At 40.0% G+C, this 21,928-nt stretch overlaps 5 protein-coding genes across 11 annotated transcripts; 3 read left to right on the plus strand and 2 right to left on the minus strand.

Moving 5' to 3' along the window:
* Nucleotides 1-3,449: 3,449 nt before the first annotated feature.
* Nucleotides 3,450-4,742, minus strand: LOC106308358. Its single transcript, XM_013745519.1, has one exon. The coding sequence runs from the start codon at nt 4,740-4,742 to the stop codon at nt 3,450-3,452; it is 1,293 nt and encodes a 430-aa protein (XP_013600973.1).
* A 1,100-nt stretch (nt 4,743-5,842) lies between these two features.
* On the plus strand, nt 5,843-10,846 carry LOC106311576 (pre-mRNA-processing factor 39-like). Of its 4 annotated transcripts, XM_013748789.1 has the most exons (14): nt 5,850-5,973; nt 6,065-6,069; nt 6,281-6,502; nt 6,605-6,714; nt 6,942-7,171; nt 7,711-7,878; nt 8,119-8,503; nt 8,897-9,040; nt 9,141-9,293; nt 9,389-9,505; nt 9,611-9,841; nt 9,943-10,251; nt 10,325-10,426; nt 10,531-10,846. In XM_013748789.1, exons 3-14 carry the CDS (start codon nt 6,289-6,291, stop codon nt 10,621-10,623), a joined length of 2,256 nt encoding a protein of 751 aa, XP_013604243.1. In that variant the 5' UTR covers nt 5,850-5,973; nt 6,065-6,069; nt 6,281-6,288; the 3' UTR covers nt 10,624-10,846. The 4 variants fall into 4 exon arrangements, with proteins under 4 accessions (XP_013604241.1, XP_013604243.1, XP_013604245.1 ...); XM_013748787.1 differs by lacking the exon at nt 6,065-6,069 and having other exon boundaries at nt 5,843-5,969; XM_013748791.1 differs by lacking the exons at nt 5,850-5,973; nt 6,065-6,069; nt 6,281-6,502; nt 6,605-6,714 and adding an exon at nt 7,466-7,568 and having other exon boundaries at nt 6,976-7,171.
* A 145-nt stretch (nt 10,847-10,991) lies between these two features.
* Nucleotides 10,992-15,771, minus strand: LOC106311575. 2 transcript variants are annotated; one of them, XM_013748786.1, is made up of 14 exons: nt 15,504-15,771; nt 15,051-15,212; nt 14,850-14,966; nt 14,694-14,778; nt 14,334-14,442; nt 14,152-14,219; nt 13,935-14,060; nt 12,891-13,855; nt 12,607-12,807; nt 12,459-12,519; nt 11,873-11,986; nt 11,659-11,772; nt 11,491-11,580; nt 10,992-11,399 (listed from the first exon to the last, which is right to left on the minus strand). In XM_013748786.1, exons 1-14 carry the CDS (start codon nt 15,584-15,586, stop codon nt 11,373-11,375), a joined length of 2,322 nt encoding a protein of 773 aa, XP_013604240.1. In that variant the 5' UTR covers nt 15,587-15,771; the 3' UTR covers nt 10,992-11,372. The 2 variants fall into 2 exon arrangements, with proteins under 2 accessions (XP_013604240.1, XP_013604239.1); XM_013748785.1 differs by having other exon boundaries at nt 10,996-11,399; nt 11,474-11,580.
* Nucleotides 15,772-16,299: 528 nt separating this feature from the next.
* On the plus strand, nt 16,300-18,845 carry LOC106312308 (eukaryotic translation initiation factor 2 subunit gamma-like). Of its 2 annotated transcripts, none has more exons than XM_013749780.1 (9): nt 16,300-16,375; nt 16,611-16,730; nt 16,810-16,871; nt 17,030-17,142; nt 17,241-17,343; nt 17,561-17,788; nt 17,868-18,086; nt 18,175-18,435; nt 18,513-18,845. In XM_013749780.1, the coding sequence occupies exons 2-9, from the start codon at nt 16,622-16,624 to the stop codon at nt 18,813-18,815; spliced, it is 1,398 nt and encodes a 465-aa protein (XP_013605234.1). In that variant the 5' UTR covers nt 16,300-16,375; nt 16,611-16,621; the 3' UTR covers nt 18,816-18,845. The 2 variants fall into 2 exon arrangements, with proteins under 2 accessions (XP_013605234.1, XP_013605235.1); XM_013749781.1 differs by having other exon boundaries at nt 16,322-16,527.
* Nucleotides 18,846-19,104: 259 nt separating this feature from the next.
* LOC106312309 (stress-induced-phosphoprotein 1) lies at nt 19,105-21,594 on the plus strand. 2 transcript variants are annotated; one of them, XM_013749783.1, is made up of 8 exons: nt 19,105-19,354; nt 19,628-19,721; nt 19,801-19,851; nt 19,937-20,110; nt 20,198-20,377; nt 20,462-20,581; nt 20,681-20,814; nt 21,271-21,594. In XM_013749783.1, the coding sequence occupies exons 1-8, from the start codon at nt 19,194-19,196 to the stop codon at nt 21,344-21,346; spliced, it is 990 nt and encodes a 329-aa protein (XP_013605237.1). In that variant the 5' UTR covers nt 19,105-19,193; the 3' UTR covers nt 21,347-21,594. The 2 variants fall into 2 exon arrangements, with proteins under 2 accessions (XP_013605237.1, XP_013605236.1); XM_013749782.1 differs by lacking the exon at nt 21,271-21,594 and adding an exon at nt 21,008-21,137.
* Nucleotides 21,595-21,928: the final 334 nt, after the last annotated feature.

Here is a 21,928-nt window from a genome sequence, read left to right on the forward strand (position 1 = left end):
CTCGCAATAGGGCATGTGAAGATTATGTGGTTGACAGATTCACCTTGGTGACCACAAGTTTGGCACATAGGGTCCATCTTGATTCCTCTCTTTATGATCAGATCCCCCGCAGGGATAGCATTGCAAAGGGTTTTCCACATAAAAATTTGTATTTTGGGGGATGTAGCAGTTTTCCATACAGCTGCTTTTAGGATATTAAGCGATGGTTCTGCCACTGCTTCTCGAATCTCCTCCATTCTTGTCAAACGGTTCTTCAACCAGTAACCCGACTTGACAGAATAGCTTCCGTTTCTGTTATGCATCCATACCCAAAAATCACTCTCGTCAGTGATAGGCTTCATCTTCATAATGCTCTCGATATCTTGGTCGAAGAAGAGATCGCTTAAGATACCCGGGTCCCAAGTTTTTATGACAGGATCAATGAGACTGCAAACTTTAAGCTCCAAATCAACCAAAATGTTCTTCATAAGTGGTCTTCTCATTGGTTCTCCTACAATCTATTGATCCATCCAGACATTCACTGACACTCCATCACCAACCTCTTTCCTTAAGCCTTGCAAAAGAAGATCTTTACCAAACTAAATACTTCTCCAAGCATAAGATGGTCGCGATCCCATAGTTGCTTCCAGGAACTCAGAGCTGTTATAGTATCTACTTTTAAAAACCATGGCAAGCAAAGAGTCTGGATACTGTAATAATCTCCACGCTTGTTTGGCGAGAAATGCTTGGTTGAAGTCATGAATGTCTTTGAAGCCGAGTCCTCCTTGCTCTTTGGCTAAGCATAATTTGGTCCAGCTTAACCAATGAATTTTTCTTTTGTGTTCTAGAGAATTCCACCAGAAATCAGCCATTGCCCTCGTAAGATTCTCACAGGCTTGTTTAGTCAGCTTAAAACATGACATGGCATAAACTGGCATTGCCATAGCAACTGCTTTCAATAAAACTTCCTTACCCCCTTGTGATAGCAGTCTAGCAAAGTATCCAGAAAGTCTCTCTCTCAATCTGTCATAGATAAAAGCCAACATTTCTGTTTTGGAGCCACTGAAACATTCACGCAAACCCAGATATCACCCTGTTCCTCCTTCATTTTCAATGCCAGTGATTGCTCTAACCTGATCTTTAATGCCTTCGCTCACCTTTGCACCAAATGTAATCGCAGATTTCTGTAAATTCACAAGCTGACCTGTAGCTTTGCCATACTCCTCTAATAATCTCATCAGCTCTTTCGCCTGATTCTCCTCTGCTTTACAAACAAATAAACTGTCGTCGGCGAAAAGCATGTGATCAACTACTGGACCCTCATTGGAGAATTTGATCCCTTGGATACTTCCTTGCTGTTCAGCCTTTGCTAGTAGATGGATTAAGCCTTCAGTACAAAGCACAAAGAGGAAGGGCGACAGAGGATCTCCTTGTCTAAGACCCCTCTCCGGTTTTATCTTTCCGTTAGGCTGATTGTTGATCAAAGCTGAGAAAGTTACCGACGAAATGCAGAACATAACCCTGTCAACCCACATTTTATCGAAGCCCATTGCAAACAACAAAGCATTCAAGTAAGACCATTCCACTCTGTCGTAAGCTTTCGACATATCCGACTTGATTGCCATGTAAGAATTTGAGAACTTGTCGTTCGTTCTCAAAGCATGGATGATTTCGTGAGCAACCAGAATATTGTCGGTTATTAATCTCTCTTTAACGAACGCAAATTGCGATTGAGACACCAAAATAGGAAGCATGGGTTTGAGTCTGGTTACAATAATGTTGGACACAATTTTATACAACACCGAACATAGACTGATAGGTCTCAGGTCCGACATCAGCACTGGGTCCTCTATCTTGGGTAACAAGCATAAGAGAGTGTAGTTCCAGTCCACCGGGAAGGTACCATTCATGAAGAAACTCTGGACTTCTGCAGTAATCTGAGCTCCGATCACCTCCCAATATCTTTGAAAGAACAGGCCTGTCATGCCATCAGCCCCTGGTGCACTACTTCCTTTTATAGTAAAGACCGCTTCCTTGACTTCCTCTTTAGACACTGGTCTTACTAGATCTTCATTCATCTGTTGGGTAACCCTTGACTCGAAACCTTGAAAGAAATCTGAAAAGGTATCAGGGTTTGTGGATTTGAACAAATTCTGAAAATAGGCAACGGCAACATCTCCTTTTTCTTTCTCCCCAAATTGTTCAGTGCCATTAGAGTCGATCAATTATTTGATCCTCTTTTTTCCCCTATTATACTTGACCGATGAACTTAGTGTTTGCATCCCCTTTAGTAGCCCATTTTTCTTTGCTCTTTTGACTCCAGAACAGCTCCTCTTCTTTATAGGCCTGCACCAATTCTTTCTTCATCCAAATCAGTCTAGGCGTTGATGGAAACATACATGACTGTTCCATCTCCAAGCTCTGCTGTAAGTTCCTGATCTTATCTCTAGCGTTAAGAGATTCCGTCCTTTTCCATTTGCTGATTTTCTTTCTGCAAATCTTCAGCTTGTCATAGACTGAGACTTCAAAGAAAGAATGATTTGTCAGCCATGCTTTTTTAATAGTTTCAGTGACCACCGGTTTGGATATGAAGCGACAATCAAATATGAAACTTCCTCTATACAGGTTTGGCTTTGGGTCAAGAGAGACCAAAACCGGACGATGGTCTGATCCTCTTTTATCCAAAAAAACTTGTTTCGATTTTGGGAAGTAGTTGAACCACGCTTTATTTCCAAAACATCTGTCCAACTTGCTCTGAATGCTATGGATACCCCTGATTCCACCCCAAGTGAAGCTGTTGCCAATGCCAACCAGTTCCGATAGCTCACAAGCCTCTAGCATGTTGTTGAAGTCGGTGAAATTAGACTCACTTAGCCTTGGACCCCCTGATTTTTCTCCATTATTTCTTATGGCATTGAAATCCCCCACTACACACCAAGGTGCTTTACGGTTTACTCCAATCCTTGATAACCTTTCCCACCCCGTAGGTCTTTCTCCTCTAACAGGTTCGCCATATACACATGACACAAAATAGCGTAGATATCCGGATCTAATAGAAAAGTCTAAAAGATGCTTGTCAACAAACTCAAATTCAATATTTACAGAATTCATCCACATGAGTGCTAAACCTCCGCTGTACCCAACCAGATCCACTGTATATATCCTGTCATAGCCTAGCCACTCTTGTAAATCAACGAGAACATCACGCTTGTTTTTAGTTTCCATCAAGAACATAACATCAGGGAAATGATCACGCTTTAATTCCCTTAGACGCGGAATCACCAAATCTTGTTCACGGCCCAAGCCTTGGCAATTCCAACTCAGAAGCGCCATTAGATATTGGACGGTCCCTCATTTGGGACCACCATTGGCTTCTTACACCGCGCATAGTTTTGAGATGTCTCCACATCAGAAGAAACTTTCCTTTTAGCGCAAGTTGTCAATTTGTTCTTACTCTGCAGACCTTCCTCTTACGGACCTTTGATTGTCCCCTTTCCATTGAGCTTTCTCTTGAACGTTCCAGGTCTTCTTCTCTGTTTAGCCTTTCTCTGTTTAGTCCCGGAAGTACCAGATTCAAAGAACCCGATACTATAACCCGTTGAACTATACTGAGAGAAGCTGGCTAAGGCGACATGTTCATGCACCATTTGCTCTGATTGTATCGATTCTAACCTTCCAACCAAGGACATTGCTCTTCCAGCTCGAATCGCTCCACCCATCAGCTTATCTTGTTCAGTCCTTTCTTGAATCTCAGTGTTCTTTTTCTGATCTTTAAAATCAAACACCACGCCCTTACCCTTATCCAGCTTAGTAGTGAAGATAGGGGCTGGCTCCAACCTAAGCACAGCTTTCTGTCCCAAAGGATCATGCTCCAAATCCTTTAGGGAGTTTATGATTCTTTCTTTCCTTGCCATCTGTTCTGGACCATTTGCTGTAAGAAGATATTGACGCATTCCTTCCAGAACTTCTTCAGCAATTTTCAGTCTCCCCGTAGCCGGGTTAACTCCTACTTGGCTTTCCTTTATCACACCGAAAAGAGGGTCTGATTCTTTGATTATCGGAGCCGGAGATAATGCGATTCTCTGAGTAACAGAAGTCTCCACATCTTCAGACTGAGACACCTTTTTTCTATCAAAAGGACAATGGTCTTGATCATGCGTCAGTCGTTGGCAAGTGTAGCATCGCTTTTGAATACGTTCGTAGTCGTAAAGGATGCTTACGACTTCTCCTCCAAGCAAAGTCACTTTCTTTGCTCTTCTGAGAGGTTTTGTGAGATCAAATCTGACCTTCACTCTGACATAATCAGTGGTCTGAGGTTTGTCTGGATCAAAGGCCACTACTATCACCATACCGGCAAAATCTCCTAGAGCAGTGAGGGCTTTGGAAGTGTAGTGATTAACCGGTATGTTCCGCATCCGAACCCATACCTCAATGAACTGTAGATAGTCAGGAGGAGGTTTAGCTACCCATCTTTCGGTCGCCAGAGACCATTGATTGAAAGAATGAACTCCTCTCTCCAAGATGTCCACTAGGTCTTGCTCATACTTGAAAATAAACTGGAACCTATCTTTGGATAAAGCAATTCCTTGAACTCTCTCATAAAGTTGCCATTTTCTCGGCATATCCTTTATGAGGCCAGACATCTTCTGCTCTCTGGGGTTGAGAAGACGACCAACGAGGCTGAGACAATTTCTTGCGGTAGAATAGTACTCCGGAAGATCTGGCATAATGAAGGGTTCATCATCTTCTTCTTCCATCGTCATTTTAGACATCGCTTTGTCTACATTGAAAGACATAATCTTCTGGAATGTAGATATATCTTGATCGACTGTGCTTGAATTTTCTTGATTTTCTTTCAGAGATGCAAACTTAACTGAAGAGATAAGATTTGAGGCAAAAGGTGAAAAAGAAGGCAAAAGTGGTTGGAATTTTACATCTAAAACGTGTTTATTAGCCAAGAGCTCCTCTTATAAACCCTAAACCCTAAACTCTAAACTCTAAACCCTAAACCCTAAACTCTAAACTCTAAACCCTAAACCCTAAACTCTAAACTCTAAACCCTAAACCCTAAACTCTAAACTCTAAACCCTAAACCCTAAACTCTAAACTCTAAACCCTAAACCCTAAACTCTAAACTCTAAACCCTAAACCCTAAACTCTAAACTCTAAACCCTAAACCCTAAACTCTAAACTCTAAACCCTAAACCCTAAACTCTAAACTCTAAACCCTAAACCCTAAACTCTAAACTCTAAACCCTAAACCCTAAACTCTAAACTCTAAACCCTAAACCCTAAACTCTAAACTCTAAACCCTAAACCCTAAACTCTAAACTCTAAACCCTAAACCCTAAACTCTAAACTCTAAACCCTAAACCCTAAACTCTAAACCCTAAACCTTAAACCCTAAACCCTAAATCCTAAACCCCACCCTTTAACTTTAAACCCTAAGTTTGTGACTTTTGATAAAACATTAAATGTTATTTTTGTGACTTTTGACCTTGAATGCTAGTTTGGGAACAAAAACTTGATTTAGTGCTATTTTTGTTTTTTTTTCTTTGTTTAATTATATAGTCCATTCTCCAAAAACAATACATGGGCTTTGGCGTCAAAAGAGAATAAATAGCTTTAGGGGCGGGCGAAACTCTATGCTGACTACTAATAACACTTTTAAGATTGACAACGTTTTGGTAAGTTTCATTAAAAGATCAAAGAGTATAAATAGCATACGAATGTTCTTCATGAGATATCAAAATAGTGAAGCAAGCTAAAGCTATCACTAATGGGCTTATTAATAGGCCCGTTGCTAAAAATTAAAGGCCCATTTATGTTAACGGCCCATATTTAATCACACTCGATCTTACTGGGCATCTACCAAACACATCACGCGTCGTCGTCTCTAACCCTACGAACCCTCTCTTCCTGTAACCGAGAAAAAAACTTGGGAGCTCCTCCAACGAAGTCACTTGCGAGCTTCCTCTTCACTATCCGAGGTTCGTATCCTTCCATCTCCCTTTGTATTTCACGAATTGGGAATACAGCTAAGGTTTTGTTTCTGGTAGATCATGCTCACAGGGTTTATGATTAGGGTTTGCTTGTCCTGCTAGAAAATTACGCATCAAGCTTTACGTATTGTGATTCGTATGAAGATAATATTGAGTTTTGTGTTAAACAGCTCTTCTCTATCTGTGTGGTTTTGGTTTGTATACGATTAGGTGATAATCTTAATGGCATCCATCGATTGAGTGTAGACTAGTCTTATATGTGCTTTCTAATGATTCCATTCTCATGTATTTTGTTGCAGTTATAGTTATGGGAGAAAGCCAGGCCATGGTTGCTGAGGGCTATAACGCTTCTGCTGCTACTGTGGAATCGAATGTTGATTCATCTCAATCGGTCACTAATGTTTCTTTGGTCAATGGGACTAGTGGACCTGAAGGTGGTTCAACTGCGCCAGCTGAGAATGGAACTGCAACAGATAATGTGCCTGTAACAGTTCCAGGAGCAGGACATGTAGACAATGCTGGTAATTCCTTCTTCTATTCAATAGACACATCACTGAGAATTGAATTTGTCATGTTAACTTCAATGATATAATTATTTACTTATTCCATCTCTGTTGTGAAAGGTTCTACTCTTTCACCGGAAGAGGAGCGCTTATGGAGTATTGTAAAGGCTAATTCTTCAGAGTTCAATGCTTGGACTGCCCTGATTGAAGAGACAGAGAGGATATCTCAGGTATCTGTGGATTCTCATAATTAATTTAGTTTTTGTCCTCTATTTACTAAGCTTTGACCTGTGAAAAATTCTATGTGGATTTCATGGTTTAAGTATCTGAATCATGTTTCCATTAACTTATTTGCTAGTATCTGAATCTTATAAGTCGCTTTCATCTTTGTATAATGTTAGGTACTTCATTTTCTTTAAACAAGATTGGTAATGTTTTCTTGTTTCCCTAATTACAGGACAATATAGCAAAGATCCGGAAGGTGTATGATGCTTTCCTAGCTGAATTCCCTCTGTGTTATGGCTATTGGAAAAAATATGCGGATCATGAGGCTCGGGTGGGGGCAATGGACAAAGTCGTGGAGGTTTATGAAAGAGCAGTGCAGGGGGTGACGTATTCTGTGGACATATGGCTACATTATTGCGTTTTTGCCATCAATACATATGGAGATCCAGACACGATCAGAAGGTAAAGAGTGCTTATACTTGTATTTGTATGTGTATTAATAGTTTGATTGGTTTTTCAGTTACCTAGAAAAAATGATTTTTTTGCCATCTAACCCTTTTCTTAGATTGCTACAGAAAGTTCTCTCATTTGTGGCGGAAAGATCTGATGGAATTTGTTTAGAAATATTTATTTTTCATACAACTCACTTGTTTTTTCTGGTGAACCTGCTCCATTTTTGTGGTGGTTTATACTTCTTTTGCTTGAAAATTTTGAAGTTAAAAAATACTTGTTTTTATTGTTACCCTCCCATCGAAGTGTATCCATATGCAAAATGCTGCTGGGAAGATCTCAACCAGTTTTGGGCTTTAGGTAGCCTCTGACTACTCGATTTTGGCCACGGTATGCTTTTACCAGGAAGGTAAATGCAGTGTTTGGCAGTATTCTGCATTCAAAGAGTGAATCCTTTTTTTCTCCATAGAACTTCGCGTCTTTATTGATTGGACGTGTCTGTGTATCTATCAGCGTATATGACAATTCTTTTTTCTCTTTTGCTTCTGCAGCCTTTTTGAACGAGCTGTGGTTTACGTTGGAACTGATTTTCTGTCCTCTCCATTGTGGGACAAATACATCGAGTATGAGCACATGCAGCAGGACTGGAGCCGCCTTGCCATGATCTACACCAGAATATTGGAGAATCCTATTCAAAACCTTGATAGATACTTCAGCAAGTAAGTTCAAGTGAATTCATCAATCATTTCCCTCTGCACTCTGAATTGGATATTTCACGTGGATTACAATTGTTATGTTGAAAATAATTTATATGTTGATTTAGCTTAATCGAAGTGAGCCATATGGCAAATGAGCTATTGTCATGCATATGATCGACTGATTTTAAGTGCCAGGTTTCTTAGTTTATGCTCAGAATTTTAGTGTCTTTCTGTTGTTGATAAATGCTATTCTTGCTACAGCTTTAAGGAGCTAGCTGAAACACGTCCTCTGTCCGAACTTAGGAGTGCTGAGGAATCTGCAACAGTTACTGTTGCTAGTGATGCTTCTGAAACTGCACCATCTGAGTCTGATGGAAAGGCAGATGAAGGAAAATCTCAAGCTGATGGTACCTCTGAACCATCTAAGTTGGAAACTGCTGGTTCAACTGATCCTGAGGAACTGAAGAAATACATTGGCATCAGAGAAGCCTTGTATATCAAAGCCAAAGAGTTTGAATCTAAAATCATTGGTTTTGAAATGGCTATAAGAAGGCCTTATTTCCATGTGCGGCCTCTCAATGTAGCAGAGCTGGAGAATTGGCATAGTTATCTGGACTTCATAGAGAGCGATGGAGACTTCAATAAGGTACTTGGGTGCTTAACTCTCTTTTATGTGAAGATACAAGTGCTTTTGTAGATTAAGTCGTACCTCTGTAATATTATTGACCTACAGTTAAGTAGTATCTGGTGCATCATATGCTTTATTGGGTTTCCATTGGATCAAAGCATGGGCCTATATTTGGTAACTTTAAGGCTTAAGTAGAAAGTATTTCACACTCTATTTGTCAATAGTTTTTATGGTACGTGAGTTATGCTGTTTTTGAAAGTTCCAACGTTATTAATGAAGGGGTCTTCATAACAATCTGTCTGTCACTCTTTGTTCTACTTGTGGAGTGTTTGTTCTTTTTATGTTTACATATTTTTTTGGTTTTTAGCAGTGATCATCATGTATGCTTTACATTAGATTCTTTTCCAACAGGTGGTCAAGCTGTATGAAAGATGTCTAGTAGCGTGCGCAAACTACCCTGAATACTGGATTCGTTATGTATTAAGCATGGGATCAAGTGGAAGTATGGACCTTGCAGACAACGCCCTTACTCGAGCAACTCAAGTCTTTGTCAAGGTATGAAACATGATCTTATCTCATTACTTTTGATTGGCTTTGTAGAAAAATTAATATATTGGCATTCTTGGTTATTTATTTGCTTTCTTTTCTGTGGCAGAGACAACCAGAAATCCACCTTTTTGCTGCTCGCTTGAAAGAGCAGAATGGGGATATAGCTGGTGCTAGAGCTGCATTCCAATTACTGCACTCTGAAATTTCTCCCGGGCTTCTTGAAGCAGTAATTAAACATGCCAACATGGAACAACGACTAGTAAGTTTTCATGAACAAGTAGTAACTGAAGAGCTAGCTTAGCCTATTATCACCACTCTAATTTTCCTTTACTCGTCTCCTAATCTTATTTGTAGGGAAATGTGGATGATGCTTTCTCTGTGTATGAGCAAGTGATTGCTGTTGAAAAAGGCAAAGAGAACTCCATATTACTGCCGCTGCTGTATGCGCAGTATTCAAGGTTTTCCTACTTGGTATGTCTACTAACTGTATAAAACCGAACTCCTTTTGTTAAGCTTTGTTGAAAGAGTATTAATAGGTTTGGCTTCTTTCTTTTTTTTTTCCGATAATACTTTCAGGTTTTACGTGACGCTGAGAAGGCTAGGAAGATTATAGTTGAAGCACTTGATCACGTGCAGCCGTCAAAGCATTTCATGGAAGCACTGATCTTTTTCGAGACCATTCTGCCACCACCAAGGAAGATTGAATACCTCGACCCACTCGTTGAGAATTTGATAAAGCCAAATGTAGTCACCCAGAACACTGCAAGTTCCACAGAGAGGGAAGAGCTTTCTTTGATATATATAGAGGTAACGGAGCAAGAAGAGACCTATCTGTTCTTCTAAACTTAAAGTCTTCTCAGTATCTAAATTATTGTTTTTAATATCAAATGTGTGTATGGCTTTTGCAGTTCCTGGGTCTTTTCGGAGATGTTGAGTCCATTAAAAAGGCGGAAGATCGACATTGTAAGCTCTTTTTACCTCACCGGAGCAGGTCAGAATTGAAAAAGCGTAGCGCGGATGAGTTTCTCTCTTCAGATAGGACGAAACTGGCCAAAACTTACAATGAAACTGCGCCTGCTCAGCCAGTGTCTAATGCATATCCAAATGCACCGGCTCAATGGTCGGGTGGTTATGCTGCACAGCCTCAAGCTTGGCCACAACCACAAGCGGCTCCTGCACAACCACAGCAGTGGAACCCTGCTTATGGCCAGCAGCAGGTAATTGAAACCGAATTCGTTTACTTCATAGCTTAGCTTTTACTCTTATTAACGTTTTCATCATTCACGTTAGGCTGCGTATGGTGCATATGGTGGCTATCCCGCTGGCTATACTGCTCCACAAGCACCAACACCCGTGCCACAAGCCGCTGCTTATGGGGCATATCCTCCTCAGGTAACCGATTATGTTTAAAGAGTGATTAGGCTAAAAGTTGTTTAACTAAGAATTGTTTAACTTGATCAACTAATGAAATGATTGTTTATTTGTGAAAACTTCAGGCATACCCAGCTGCAGCTACAGCACCAGTGGCTGCCCCGGTCCAGCAACCCGCTGCTCCTCCTCCTCAAGCTTACTACAACACTTACTACTGAGTCTGTTGGTGTTGCTTGTCCTTAGCCATTTTCTCTTTAGCTACTCAAGTTTAGTGTATGACTCTTGTCTTGATGTTTTTACATGTCTCTTTTCTCGATCAGTGACATTAGTTTTACTTTCAAGTTGCTTGGATTTCCGCCGGTTATGATACAGATTGTAAGAGACAAGTTTGAATTGATGGGCCGGTTAGTGCGGTTTAATAGACAGTCAGAATTTGCTTTATATTTCCCCATATTGATTAACATGTCTCCCTCTGGAAGTAATGTCCCGCGAACTAGCCTTTATGGGTAAATTACACACTTCAAATTGTAAAGTGTTGTGTGTATAAACGTCTTGTTGAAAATCAAACATTTTCTAGATAAAAGAGAAAAAACAATGTAAAGATAAATCATACAAAAGGAAGAAACGTCGTTACAGACCTAGTTACAAAGCTACAAAAACAAACACAACATTTTTTTTTCTTTTTCACATTTTTACTGCAGTCTTTCAAATAACTGATTTAAAGAAACATGCTTCGAACTTTTTTTTTTTTATAGTAAAGGTCGCAAACTGAGAAGGCCATCATCCGAACTAGAGACCTTCCGCAGTACAAGAAAGATGACATCAAGCTTGTGAAAAGCTTCTCAGATTCTCTAACCGCACACCGAGAAGAACTATAAAGCAGAGCCAGCAACCCAAGAAACAGAAGAAGGTGAATACGCCCACTATGCAAGATCCGTCTGTGTGTACAGTTGAGATAGCCCTCTGCCTAGCATTCTAATGCATAAGTCTGCACCTGTTGTTCATATTTTTTGAAGGATGAGAATCGAAATAATCATATGTTAATTCAACAATATTAACAAGATCAACCTTCTCAATAATTCTACCTCGGCCAGGTTCTCCTCAGGTGAGCTGTTTGGTGCAGTGAGGTTGGACGCAGCAGCTGTGTTGTACCGGAAGATCCTAAGCTTCCCCTCCTGTGAAAGTATTTAATAAAGTCTTTTAAGTAGATGTATAATTGAGGAAAAAGAGATGCACAAAATTGGATCACTAACCTTTGTTCCATAAACAAGACCTCCTCCAGGAGAAGGATGAAAGCAAGCAACATTAACTTCATCCTCTGAGCTTGGAAGTATTCTCACCAGTTCCATATCTGCAACTCTGTAAATCTAAAGCAAGAGAAAAAAGAGAGCAAATTTGTAAATGATTATTTCAAAGTTTATATAGTATAACATAGGATCTTCATAACTACTTGAGCATAAGGGTTACCTCCAACACTGTGAAAAAGTGTGATGTTGTTTCTCCATCACTCACAATGCTCTTCAAAAGAGAACCATGACGCCGACCATATGCAAGCAATATGTGCTCGGAGTTTGGAGAGAACTGCACGGAAAATTCTAATTGTATAAGTACTTCATCACAATAATACTAATCAGTGAGCAACTTTAGCCTATTGAATAGTGGTGAGAGTCACATGGACCCTACACAAATATAAAAGTACTTTGCGCATTTCAGTGGCTCGCTCTAGATACAGAGAAACTGGTTGGGTGTGTTTCTTTCGTTAATTCAGGGAAAATCACACTTGAACCATACTTTAACTCAATCAGGATGCTGATTAATGAAAATTTCTCACTTCCTCACAGTGGATGTATTTTATTTTATGGATCAAATCAATGCTATGCAAGCAAACAAACAAAGAATAGATAAAGAAAATGCCATAGTTACAGAACCATCATAGGCATCACAATGAAGAGAACAAAGACCAATTACTACTCAACACCAAGTTCCCTTCCAGAAGGAGCACAGAGAAAATTGCAACGGAGACTTATCTCTAGACAAATATACCAAATCTAACCTGGATAGAGGTCAAGCAATGAGCAGCCCTAATTGCCCGTGACACAAGCACTGAACCAAATCTGAAAGGCATACATAAAGACACTCCATCGTTAGTTTCCTGCTATATTATTCCCTTTCAAAAATTGAGAAAATGTAATAACACTTACGTTTCCTTTTCGAGAGAATACACACGAAGTTCATACATGACTTGATGTGCTGTTACAGGATGCCGAGTAGGGGAAGTTGCAAGGCCTGAATCTTGTTGGACCAGAGTCTGCAAACCAGGATCTGCCTCAGCATGAGGAATAACACATGCAACACAAGCTGCTAAATATCTCCCACATGGCGAAAAATGGGCTCCCATTTCACTGCAAAGATAAACACACATAATGTAACAAAAGTGAAATCATCAAAGAGTAGCACACACAACTATATTAAGGAGAAAATGTACCTGCAAAGAACAGCGTGATGTATTGTTAATCGGCACTTGTCGGACCTTAGTATTGCACATGGGTCTTTGATGTCATGTGCCCACACTCTAAGTTTGACAGTACAAGGCAACTCTGCAGCAGCAATCGAAGAAGCCAGTTCGGAGGGGAGTCTGTTTACCACAGGCTGAGCATCAGCTCCAGCTTCCTGTTGAGCGTTACGAGAGGCAAGACCTCCTGCTAAACCAGATCCAGATCCTGCGAAGCGGGTTCGGTCTCTTGCAGAAACCCCATATAAGTTAACACCACCAGGAATTTCTAACGAGGCCACTGCAGCCTCTAGACTGGCTGTGGATGTATGAGACGCTGAAGAAGAGCCTGTATGAGAAGGAGCTGTGCCACTACTACCAGTGGGAAGAACACCAGCCTGGCTTTGAGCCATCAACCACCCTTGTAGAAATGGTACCTCCCACGAAACTCTGTCTCTTGAGTGAAATAATTGCTGAAACTGTCCAAACTCGAGCAAATCTGATTGACTTGACACTTGCCTGGGAATTCCCCCATTTCCTCCACCAACAGGTTGAGCTTCATCTATATCCATAGCATCAACGGCAGTGGTCGAAGTTCTAGCTCTAGCTTGGGAGGTTTCTGGGACAAGATCACCGGAAATAGCCAAGGGAAGAGGAGGAGGAGGAGTAGAAATTGTTCTGCTGCCTCCGTGTTCTACTGAACTTGGATTACTCTGAAACCTTGATTGTGCACTCCTTGGACCAGTAGCAGCAGTAGAATATTGGATTCTTGGATCATCAGGAGAGTATGACGGCAAAAGCAAGTACGGTAATGGCACAAGTGGCAGTTCCGCTGCCATACTGGTATGACTGCCACCACTCCGAGTGTTGGTGAAGAAAATAGCAGGAGGTGGATATCGCAAATGGCCTGGAGATGTTGCTCTAGTCATTGCGGAATCTGATGAATCAATGTCAGTCACCTGCCATTTGTAGTTAAAAGAATTAAGCCCACAAAGTGGCAGAAGAACAATGACACAATTCTCAATATGTAAAGCTCACCTCTGCAGTCAAGAGAAGAGGAACCCCGTGTGGATGGAAGTGTACAGCTCTCAGGGAACGCCTCGTCTTCAAGACAATCGCTGGTGTTGCGTCCTCCCCTGTCTTATCGTAATGCCATATGTGCAACTTCAAAGGGAAAAAAAAAGAATTAATCAAACTTTAAAGGACCTTCACAACAGTTATTTTACTCTGAAAGGATTGAAAGGCAATAGAATACCTTATGACCAGATGCAACAGCAAGTATATCACCTTCAGCGTGGAAAGCTATGGAAGCAATAGGTCGATCTGTTTATTAGGGAAAAGAAGAAGAGGACGATAATTGATTATATGCACACAAAAAAAAAAGCAGAAGAGGAAAAAGAAAAAAAAAAAAAAAATGCTATAATGCTTAGCACTTACAGAAATCATGAGATCTAATACACTCGGAAGTTATTGCATTCCACAAGCGCACCTCATGATCTAAACTTCCACTAGCAACTATTTCTGAGTGGCGTGGGTGGAATCTGACCTGCAGGGAAGAACTCAATTACATTAGATACTAAAGCAGTAGTCTAAAGAAAGTTAAATCATTGCAAAAAGATAGCAAAGTTGACACCTATCATCCAACCTCCATAACCAATGAGGCAGTGACAAGACAATAGAGCCACCAAATTCATTTCAATTAGGTAATATATATAGTTATGGTCAAGTAAAGCAACTACCTAGTAACCATGACAAGTCATAAAATTAATGACAATAAGAAAGAATTCTATAACTCACCACCCAGGGTGTCCTCCGATGGCCGCTCAGAACTTTTAAGCATTTTCCAGTCTCACAATCAATAATCTTTACAGTGTGGTCCCCACTACAAGATATAGTAAAAAATCTCATTAGCAAATCTGGAAAAAAATTCATAGTAGAACAAATAATACTTACTGAGTAGAAGCAAGAGTTCTTCCATCAGAACTAAAAGCTGCTGCGATAGTTGACCTTGGAGGAGGCACAAGAGGACAGTAGTCAGCAGATAAATGCTGCAATGACTCTGCCTCAACCCTACATACCAAAAAAAATGTAATCCACATAAACAAATCTTTTTTGCTAAAAAGGAAGCTTGAATAGACTTGGAAGCAAAGGTACCATGAAATAAGATTATGTCTCTGCTCGTTCACAGTTTCGCCACTGGTTCCACAGGGTGAATCAGCAGTATCACATCGCCTAACGCCCCATCGTTTCCGAGGCACAGACTTTGTTTTAGGTGAAATCTCTCTCTGAACCAGCAACCTGAAGACGCTCCTAGACCTGAACACAATCATATACTCAAACCAGATCAGGAGCTAAAAGAATAATTCGCCTACTTCAAGATTCATTCCCAAAATGCTGAAACTAATCATGATTCATCTATAGTGCCAAATCTGATAATACATGAGATCTGTTACTTTATAACATCCTAAAACAGGATTAAAAAATCTGAATATTCCTAGATAAGCCTTGTGAGTAGCTGATCTAATCTCTGGATCTCTAAGCCGTCTCAAGTATCCATAATTCAGATGGGTTCTACTTCAATTCCATAATAATAAAGAAAGCTCTGACCTTTGGCGAGCCACTGGTTTTGGTGAAGGAACCAGCGGAGGTTGATCGTGTGACCAGATGGATTCCATCATCTCGAAATTCATATGAATTCTCTATGTGACATCGAATCCATTAGATGCGAAATCTGAGATCTTTGTGGAAAGCGACGCCCAAGTCCTCCGATCTAAATTTTCCGAATTTTCCTCGCCGGCGGCTCGTGCCCTGTGCCGATGGGGGTTTGATTATCGATGAAGAAAAAAAACCTAAAAAGGAAAGACAGGATGCCTTGTCTGAGGAAGGTCTGGTAATAAACGATTTTTTTCATTATCTAGACACATTTTCTGTTTTTTTAAAATAGTACCCCCTATATTTTCTAATGTTTTGAAATGAATACCTTAGTACTGCTAACTGGTATAGACGCAAATATTATTCTCTGGATACGTACAAAGTAACAAAACTATATATATTATTTGAACAATTGAACTAAACGATAAAAATTAGACAAATACAAAAAAATTTAAAATGGTTACACATCGTGTGTGGATTTCTTAATTTTTTTTTAAAAAAATAGAATTTGTAAGTAAAACCAAACCTATCTAGTGTTACACACAAACCTATCCACGACACTGAACACAAAGTTGTCGTGAACGATTGAACATACTATATACATCTAAAAGTTCATAATGGTTAAATTTTGTGGATGTAATGGGATACTAAAAATTATTATAGTGTTGGGTGGTAATAAATATATCTTAGAGGGGGCATTATGAAAAATATTGTTACTTTCAAAATAAATTATAAATATAATTATAGATGCTAGAAATGAAAAAAAAAAAAAAATCTCTGTTCTTGCTCCAGCTGCGCCGCTTCCTCACACTCTCTGCGTCGCTCAGGTTTGTTTCGATCTCCACACGCTTCTTCTTAGGAGAAATGAAGTCAAGAGATTCCTTCCGCTCTCCCGTTCTGTTGTAGGAACTTCACATAGATCAGTGGGAATCTAATTGTAAAGTTGTAGATTGGGAATCCAATTGGTTTTGATATTTAGGTAACGGAACTTAGGTTATGGAATCTATGGTTAACTCATAACTGATTCATATAATTCTTCTGATTGGTTCCCGTTTTAAGCAGGAGCCGTCACAATGTCACGGAACAAGGGTTTGGCGGTGCAGGATCTTAGTAAATTGGATGTGACTGTGCTTCATCCTCTGTCTCCTGAGGTCATTTCTCGCCAGGCTACTATCAACATTGGTAACTTCTGTTGATGTCAAAGAAGCTAACCACTGTGCAATATCAGAAGCTAAATGCTATTAATATTCTTCTGTCTCAGGAACCATTGGGCATGTCGCTCACGGAAAGTCCACTGTTGTCAAAGCTATATCTGGTGTGCAGGTAATTTTTACTATGCCTTTTTTTTTTTTCTTTTGTAACAGTTCATTGACCACGAGTGATTTGAATCTGTGCTATATTTTGTTACTAGAGCAGTTGATTGATTAGGCAGCATGGAGAACTCACATGTAGCATTTGTATTATTTTCTGTACTTGTGCAGACTGTCCGTTTTAAGAATGAACTGGAGCGTAATATCACCATTAAGCTTGGATATGCAAATGCCAAGATTTACAAATGCGAGGATGACAAATGCCCTAGACCTATGTGCTACAAGTGAGTTAGTTCTTGCAAACTTTTGTTTTTAAGCTTGTAAATTCTAATATAAAGTTGTGTTGTGGCGGAGAGTCTTAACAGTGTATCTCTTATTATAGGGCATATGGAAGTGGAAAGGAAGACAACCCACTTTGTGATGTCCCTGGATTTGAAAACTCCAAGATGAAACTATTGAGGCATGTTTCATTCGTGGATTGCCCGGTATGATGAGCTTTATGGCTCTCTTCACTCTTCTTAACATGCTGTTTTAAAGATTATGGTATTGTCATTATCCTTTTTCGACGATCTGTTTGTTTTATTGCATCTTATGAATGTTTTTGGGTGGAGGATTTAAAGAGCGAGGGTTGAAGTGGAAGTATTAGATTTTTCCTCCATTGGCTTTATTCTTGTTTGATGATCTTCTTGTTCTATTCTTCAGGGACACGATATTCTCATGGCGACTATGCTCAACGGAGCAGCCATCATGGACGGTGCACTGCTTCTTATCGCTGCAAATGAAAGCTGTCCGCAACCACAAACATCCGAGCATCTCGCTGCAGTTGAGATTATGCAGCTCAAGCATATCATAATCCTTCAGAACAAGATCGATCTTATCCAAGAGAACGTTGCCATTAATCAGCACGAGGCCATTCAGAAATTTATAATGGTTCGATTTTCTTTATCTCTTGTTGCATTCTCATTTCATCAAGTTGGTTAAGCTAAGAAATATCACATCCTGTTTGCAGAACACTGTCGCAGATGGGGCCCCAATACTCCCTGTATCAGCCCAACTGAAATACAACATCGATGTTGTATGCGAGTACATTGTCAAGAAGATCCCAATCCCTAAGAGGAATTTCATCTCACCACCAAATATGATTGTGATCCGGTCTTTTGATGTCAACAAGCCCGGGTTTGAGGTTGATGAGATCAAAGGTGGAGTTGCAGGTGGAAGTATCCTACGGGTATCTATCCCTCTCTCTTAATCCTCAACTTGCTTGTGTCAGTATATACCATTGTGTCTCTAACTACATTTTATTTTTATTTTTGTAGGGTGTTTTGAAAGTGAACCAGTTAATTGAGATCCGACCTGGAATAGTTGTGAAAGACGAGCGTGGCAACCCGAAATGCACACCAATATACTCACGCATTATTTCACTGTACGCGGAACAGAACGAGCTTCAGTACGCAGTGCCTGGAGGTCTAATTGGAGTAGGAACAACAATGGACCCAACTCTAACTCGTGCTGATCGTTTGGTCGGTCAAGTCCTTGGTGAAATAGGCTCCCTTCCTGATGTTTTTGTTGAACTCGAGGTATAAAGAAAAAACTCTAAATGTAATACTTCATAGTCTTAAAGCCTTCTCTTAAAAAAAAAAGAAACTCTTGGTAGGTGAACTTCTTTCTTCTACGGAGACTGTTGGGAGTGAGAATAAAGGGATCGGAGAAACAAGGGAAAGTGACGAAGCTAACAAAGGGAGAGATTCTGATGCTCAACATTGGTTCCATGTCGACGGGAGCCAAAGTTGTTGGAGTCAAGAACGATCTGGCTAAGCTGCAGCTCACTGCTCCCGTTTGCACCAGCAAAGGAGAGAAAGTGGCTTTGAGCAGGCGTGTGGAGAAGCATTGGCGTTTGATTGGTTGGGGTCAGATTCAAGCTGGAACCACCATTGAAGTGCCTCCTTCACCTTTCTGAGATTGAACATTTTTATTAAACCCTCAAAAAGATAATACAAACTCTTTCTTGTTCATGTGGGGAAGAGTGCCTATTAGTTTAATCTGTTTCTGTGTGTGTGTTTTTTTCTTTCTTTCTTAGATGGTTATTAAATTTTTGTTATCATGTTTTTACTGGGAATTTTAATTAACCAAAAAATGTAGAACATGGTTCAATCTGTGGACCAACGGTCGCTTCTAGACCGGATTGGTTTGTTCGGTTAAATCAGATGAATTATTATTTTATTGTTTTAAAGCCTTCTCCACTCTATAAACCCTATTAGAAAAGCAGATTCAAGAAGAAAAAAATCACCAGATTTTCTCTTCGATTCGTCTTCTTTGGCGGTTCTCGAATAGTGATATGGCGGAGAGAGGAGTGGAATCAGGGTCTAACGGTGGAGAAGCTGAGAAGTCTCTAAAGGAGAAAGGGAACGAGTTCTTCAAAGCTGGGAACTACCTGAAAGCCGCAGCTCTCTACACTCAGGCCATCAAGCTCGATCCTTCTAACGCTACTCTTTACAGGCACGTGTTCCCATATTGCTTTTACTTTGTCCTTTTAGGTTTCAATCAAGATGATAAACATTTGCGAATCTAATTGTTGGACTCTGATGGGCTTTCTTCAGTTTGAAGATCTGATTTTGTTCTCTTGTGACATGTTAGAGAGTTTTTTTTTTCCTTGAATGGCTAAAGTTGGGAGCTTTCTTAAGGTTCTGTGAAATGTTACAGCTCAGATCAGAATATTAAAGTGAGCAGATTCTAGTGTGTTGTTAAACTTTTCTTTACCCGATGGTGCAGTAACCGAGCTGCTGCGTTCTTGAGTCTTGTTAAGCTTAGCAAAGCCTTGGCTGATGCTGAGACTACCATCAAACTCAACCCTCAATGGGAGAAGGTAATATATTCAGAGATTGTTGTTTTTTTTTTTTTTTGGTTTCTGTTTCTTCCAAAATGACATGTAATATCATTTTCAGGGGTACTTCAGGAAAGGATCTGTGCTTGAAGCCATGGAAAAATATGATCATGTAAACCTTTTTCTCTTGTTTCTTTTCCTTTTGATTACAAAGCTGTAATCATGATAGTTAAAATCGCTTTTGATGATTGTGACAGGCCTTGGCTGCGTTTGAAATGGCTCTACAGTACAACCCACAGAGCGCAGAAGTTTCAAGGAAGATCAAGAGGCTCGGTCAGCTGCAGAAGGAGAAACAGAGAGCTCAAGAACTCGAGAGTTTGAGATCTAACGTCAACATGGCCAAGCATCTTGACAGCTTTAAATCTGAATTGGTTAGTTTCTCTTTACTCCAAGTGATGTCCAAAGAATCGTTGAAAACCTTTCTCCCTGCTTCTGAATTGTCTCCCAAACACTTGCAGTCTGCAAACTATGGGGCTGAAGAGTGTTGGAAAGAGATGTTCTCTTTTCTTGTTGAGACTATGGAAACAGCTGTCAAGTCGTGGCACGAGGCATCTAAAGTGGATACCAGAGTCTATTTCCTTCTTGACAAAGAGAAAACAGAAACCGATAAGTTCGCACCAGCAGTCAACATCGATAAGGTATGAAAGAAGAACATGAGAGAAAGAAACAAACATAACGACCTCTTCTTGTCTTGTCTGCTAACACTAAATGTTCCTTGACAGGCTTTTGAGTCACCACACACTCACAGTAACTGCTTTACATATCTGAGGCAATACGCAGAAGAGTCCTTTTCCAAAGCTGCTTGCTTAGTGACATCAAAGAGTAGCATATCCTACCCTCAGGTGAATCAAATTCTGTTCTCTTTTTGCTTGCTAAAAGTCTATTTTTTTTTTTCTGGTTTTATATTATGGTCTTATGATTACAAATCTTGTGTCTCCCAGGTTTGGAAAGGTCAAGGCTCAAGGAAGTGGAAGCTCGGACAAAACGATGGAATATTTGTTCAGTTCGAGTCTCCATCGATTCGAAATGTTTGGTTCATTCCTAGCTCGAAAGAAAAGGGGCAAACGTTATGCAGGTTCTTTCTCTCTCTCTCTCACACTTATCCTCTTCTTGGTTTTGCAATGAGCTTTGTGAATTCTATTAAGTACCATGACTTCACTTTTTTTTTTTTTTTTGATCGAAATACCATGACTTCACTTCACACAAGCTTTTGTAACTTAACTCCAGAGGTTAAATAGTTATGAACTGATTTGGGGGTTTGATTTCAGGGATCCTCAAGCTCTAGATATCGGTGCACATGAGATTCTCCCTCGCATCTTCAAGGAAGTATCGAAGAGCTCGTAGTGCATTGTTTTATTGCAGTTTGATTCTCTACTCTCTATCCAGTTTTTGATCAATTCTATTAAGTACCATGACTTCTCTTTTTTTTTTTTTTTTTGATCGAAATACCATGACTTCACTTCACACAAGCTTTTGTAACTTAACTCCAGAGGTTAAATAGTTATGAACTGATTTGGGGGTTTGATTTCAGGGATCCTCAAGCTCTAGATATCGGTGCACATGAGATTCTCCCTCGCATCTTCAAGGAAGTATCGAAGAGCTCGTAGTGCATTGTTTTATTGCAGTTTGATTCTCTACTCTCTATCCAGTTTTTGATCAATACTGAAGAAAAAAGGAGTTTCTTGTGTGTTTGTGCTACTCAGACAACCCACCCTCCTGTGTTGTTTCTTGTTTAAGAGCTTTTTGTTTTATGTCTTGAAGTGTCCAATGTTAACGTCCAATATTTCATCATTGACATCAACACAACCGTATGGTTTGTTAAGTTTTAGCTAGAAATGCTTGATTCTTTGTGAAACCTACCCTGAACAATATTTTTTCACTACAATTATTAGTCCATGTGAACTGTTTGAAAGACTAATAAGCCTATTTAAGCCCAATAAATTAAATTAGTTAGCCCAGATTAGTTTGTTTGAGAGATAAGAGCCCAATAAAGTAAATAGCTGGGTCTGAGATTTGTGAAAATAGAGGATTCGGCCACACTCCGACGACAACCGACGGTTCAAAGAGGGTAGGTTTTTTTGGGGGGTCAAGGAGACAGGGTAGCTATCAATTTGACTCCATTTCATTTGAATTATCCCAAACCCATTAGCTAATCCTCTCTTCCTTTTCTTCCTGGTAGACTAGTAAAA

The sequence above is a fragment of the Brassica oleracea genome, chromosome C8 (assembly GCF_000695525.1).
Source record: "Brassica oleracea var. oleracea cultivar TO1000 chromosome C8, BOL, whole genome shotgun sequence".
Taxonomy (NCBI): domain Eukaryota; kingdom Viridiplantae; phylum Streptophyta; class Magnoliopsida; order Brassicales; family Brassicaceae; genus Brassica; species Brassica oleracea.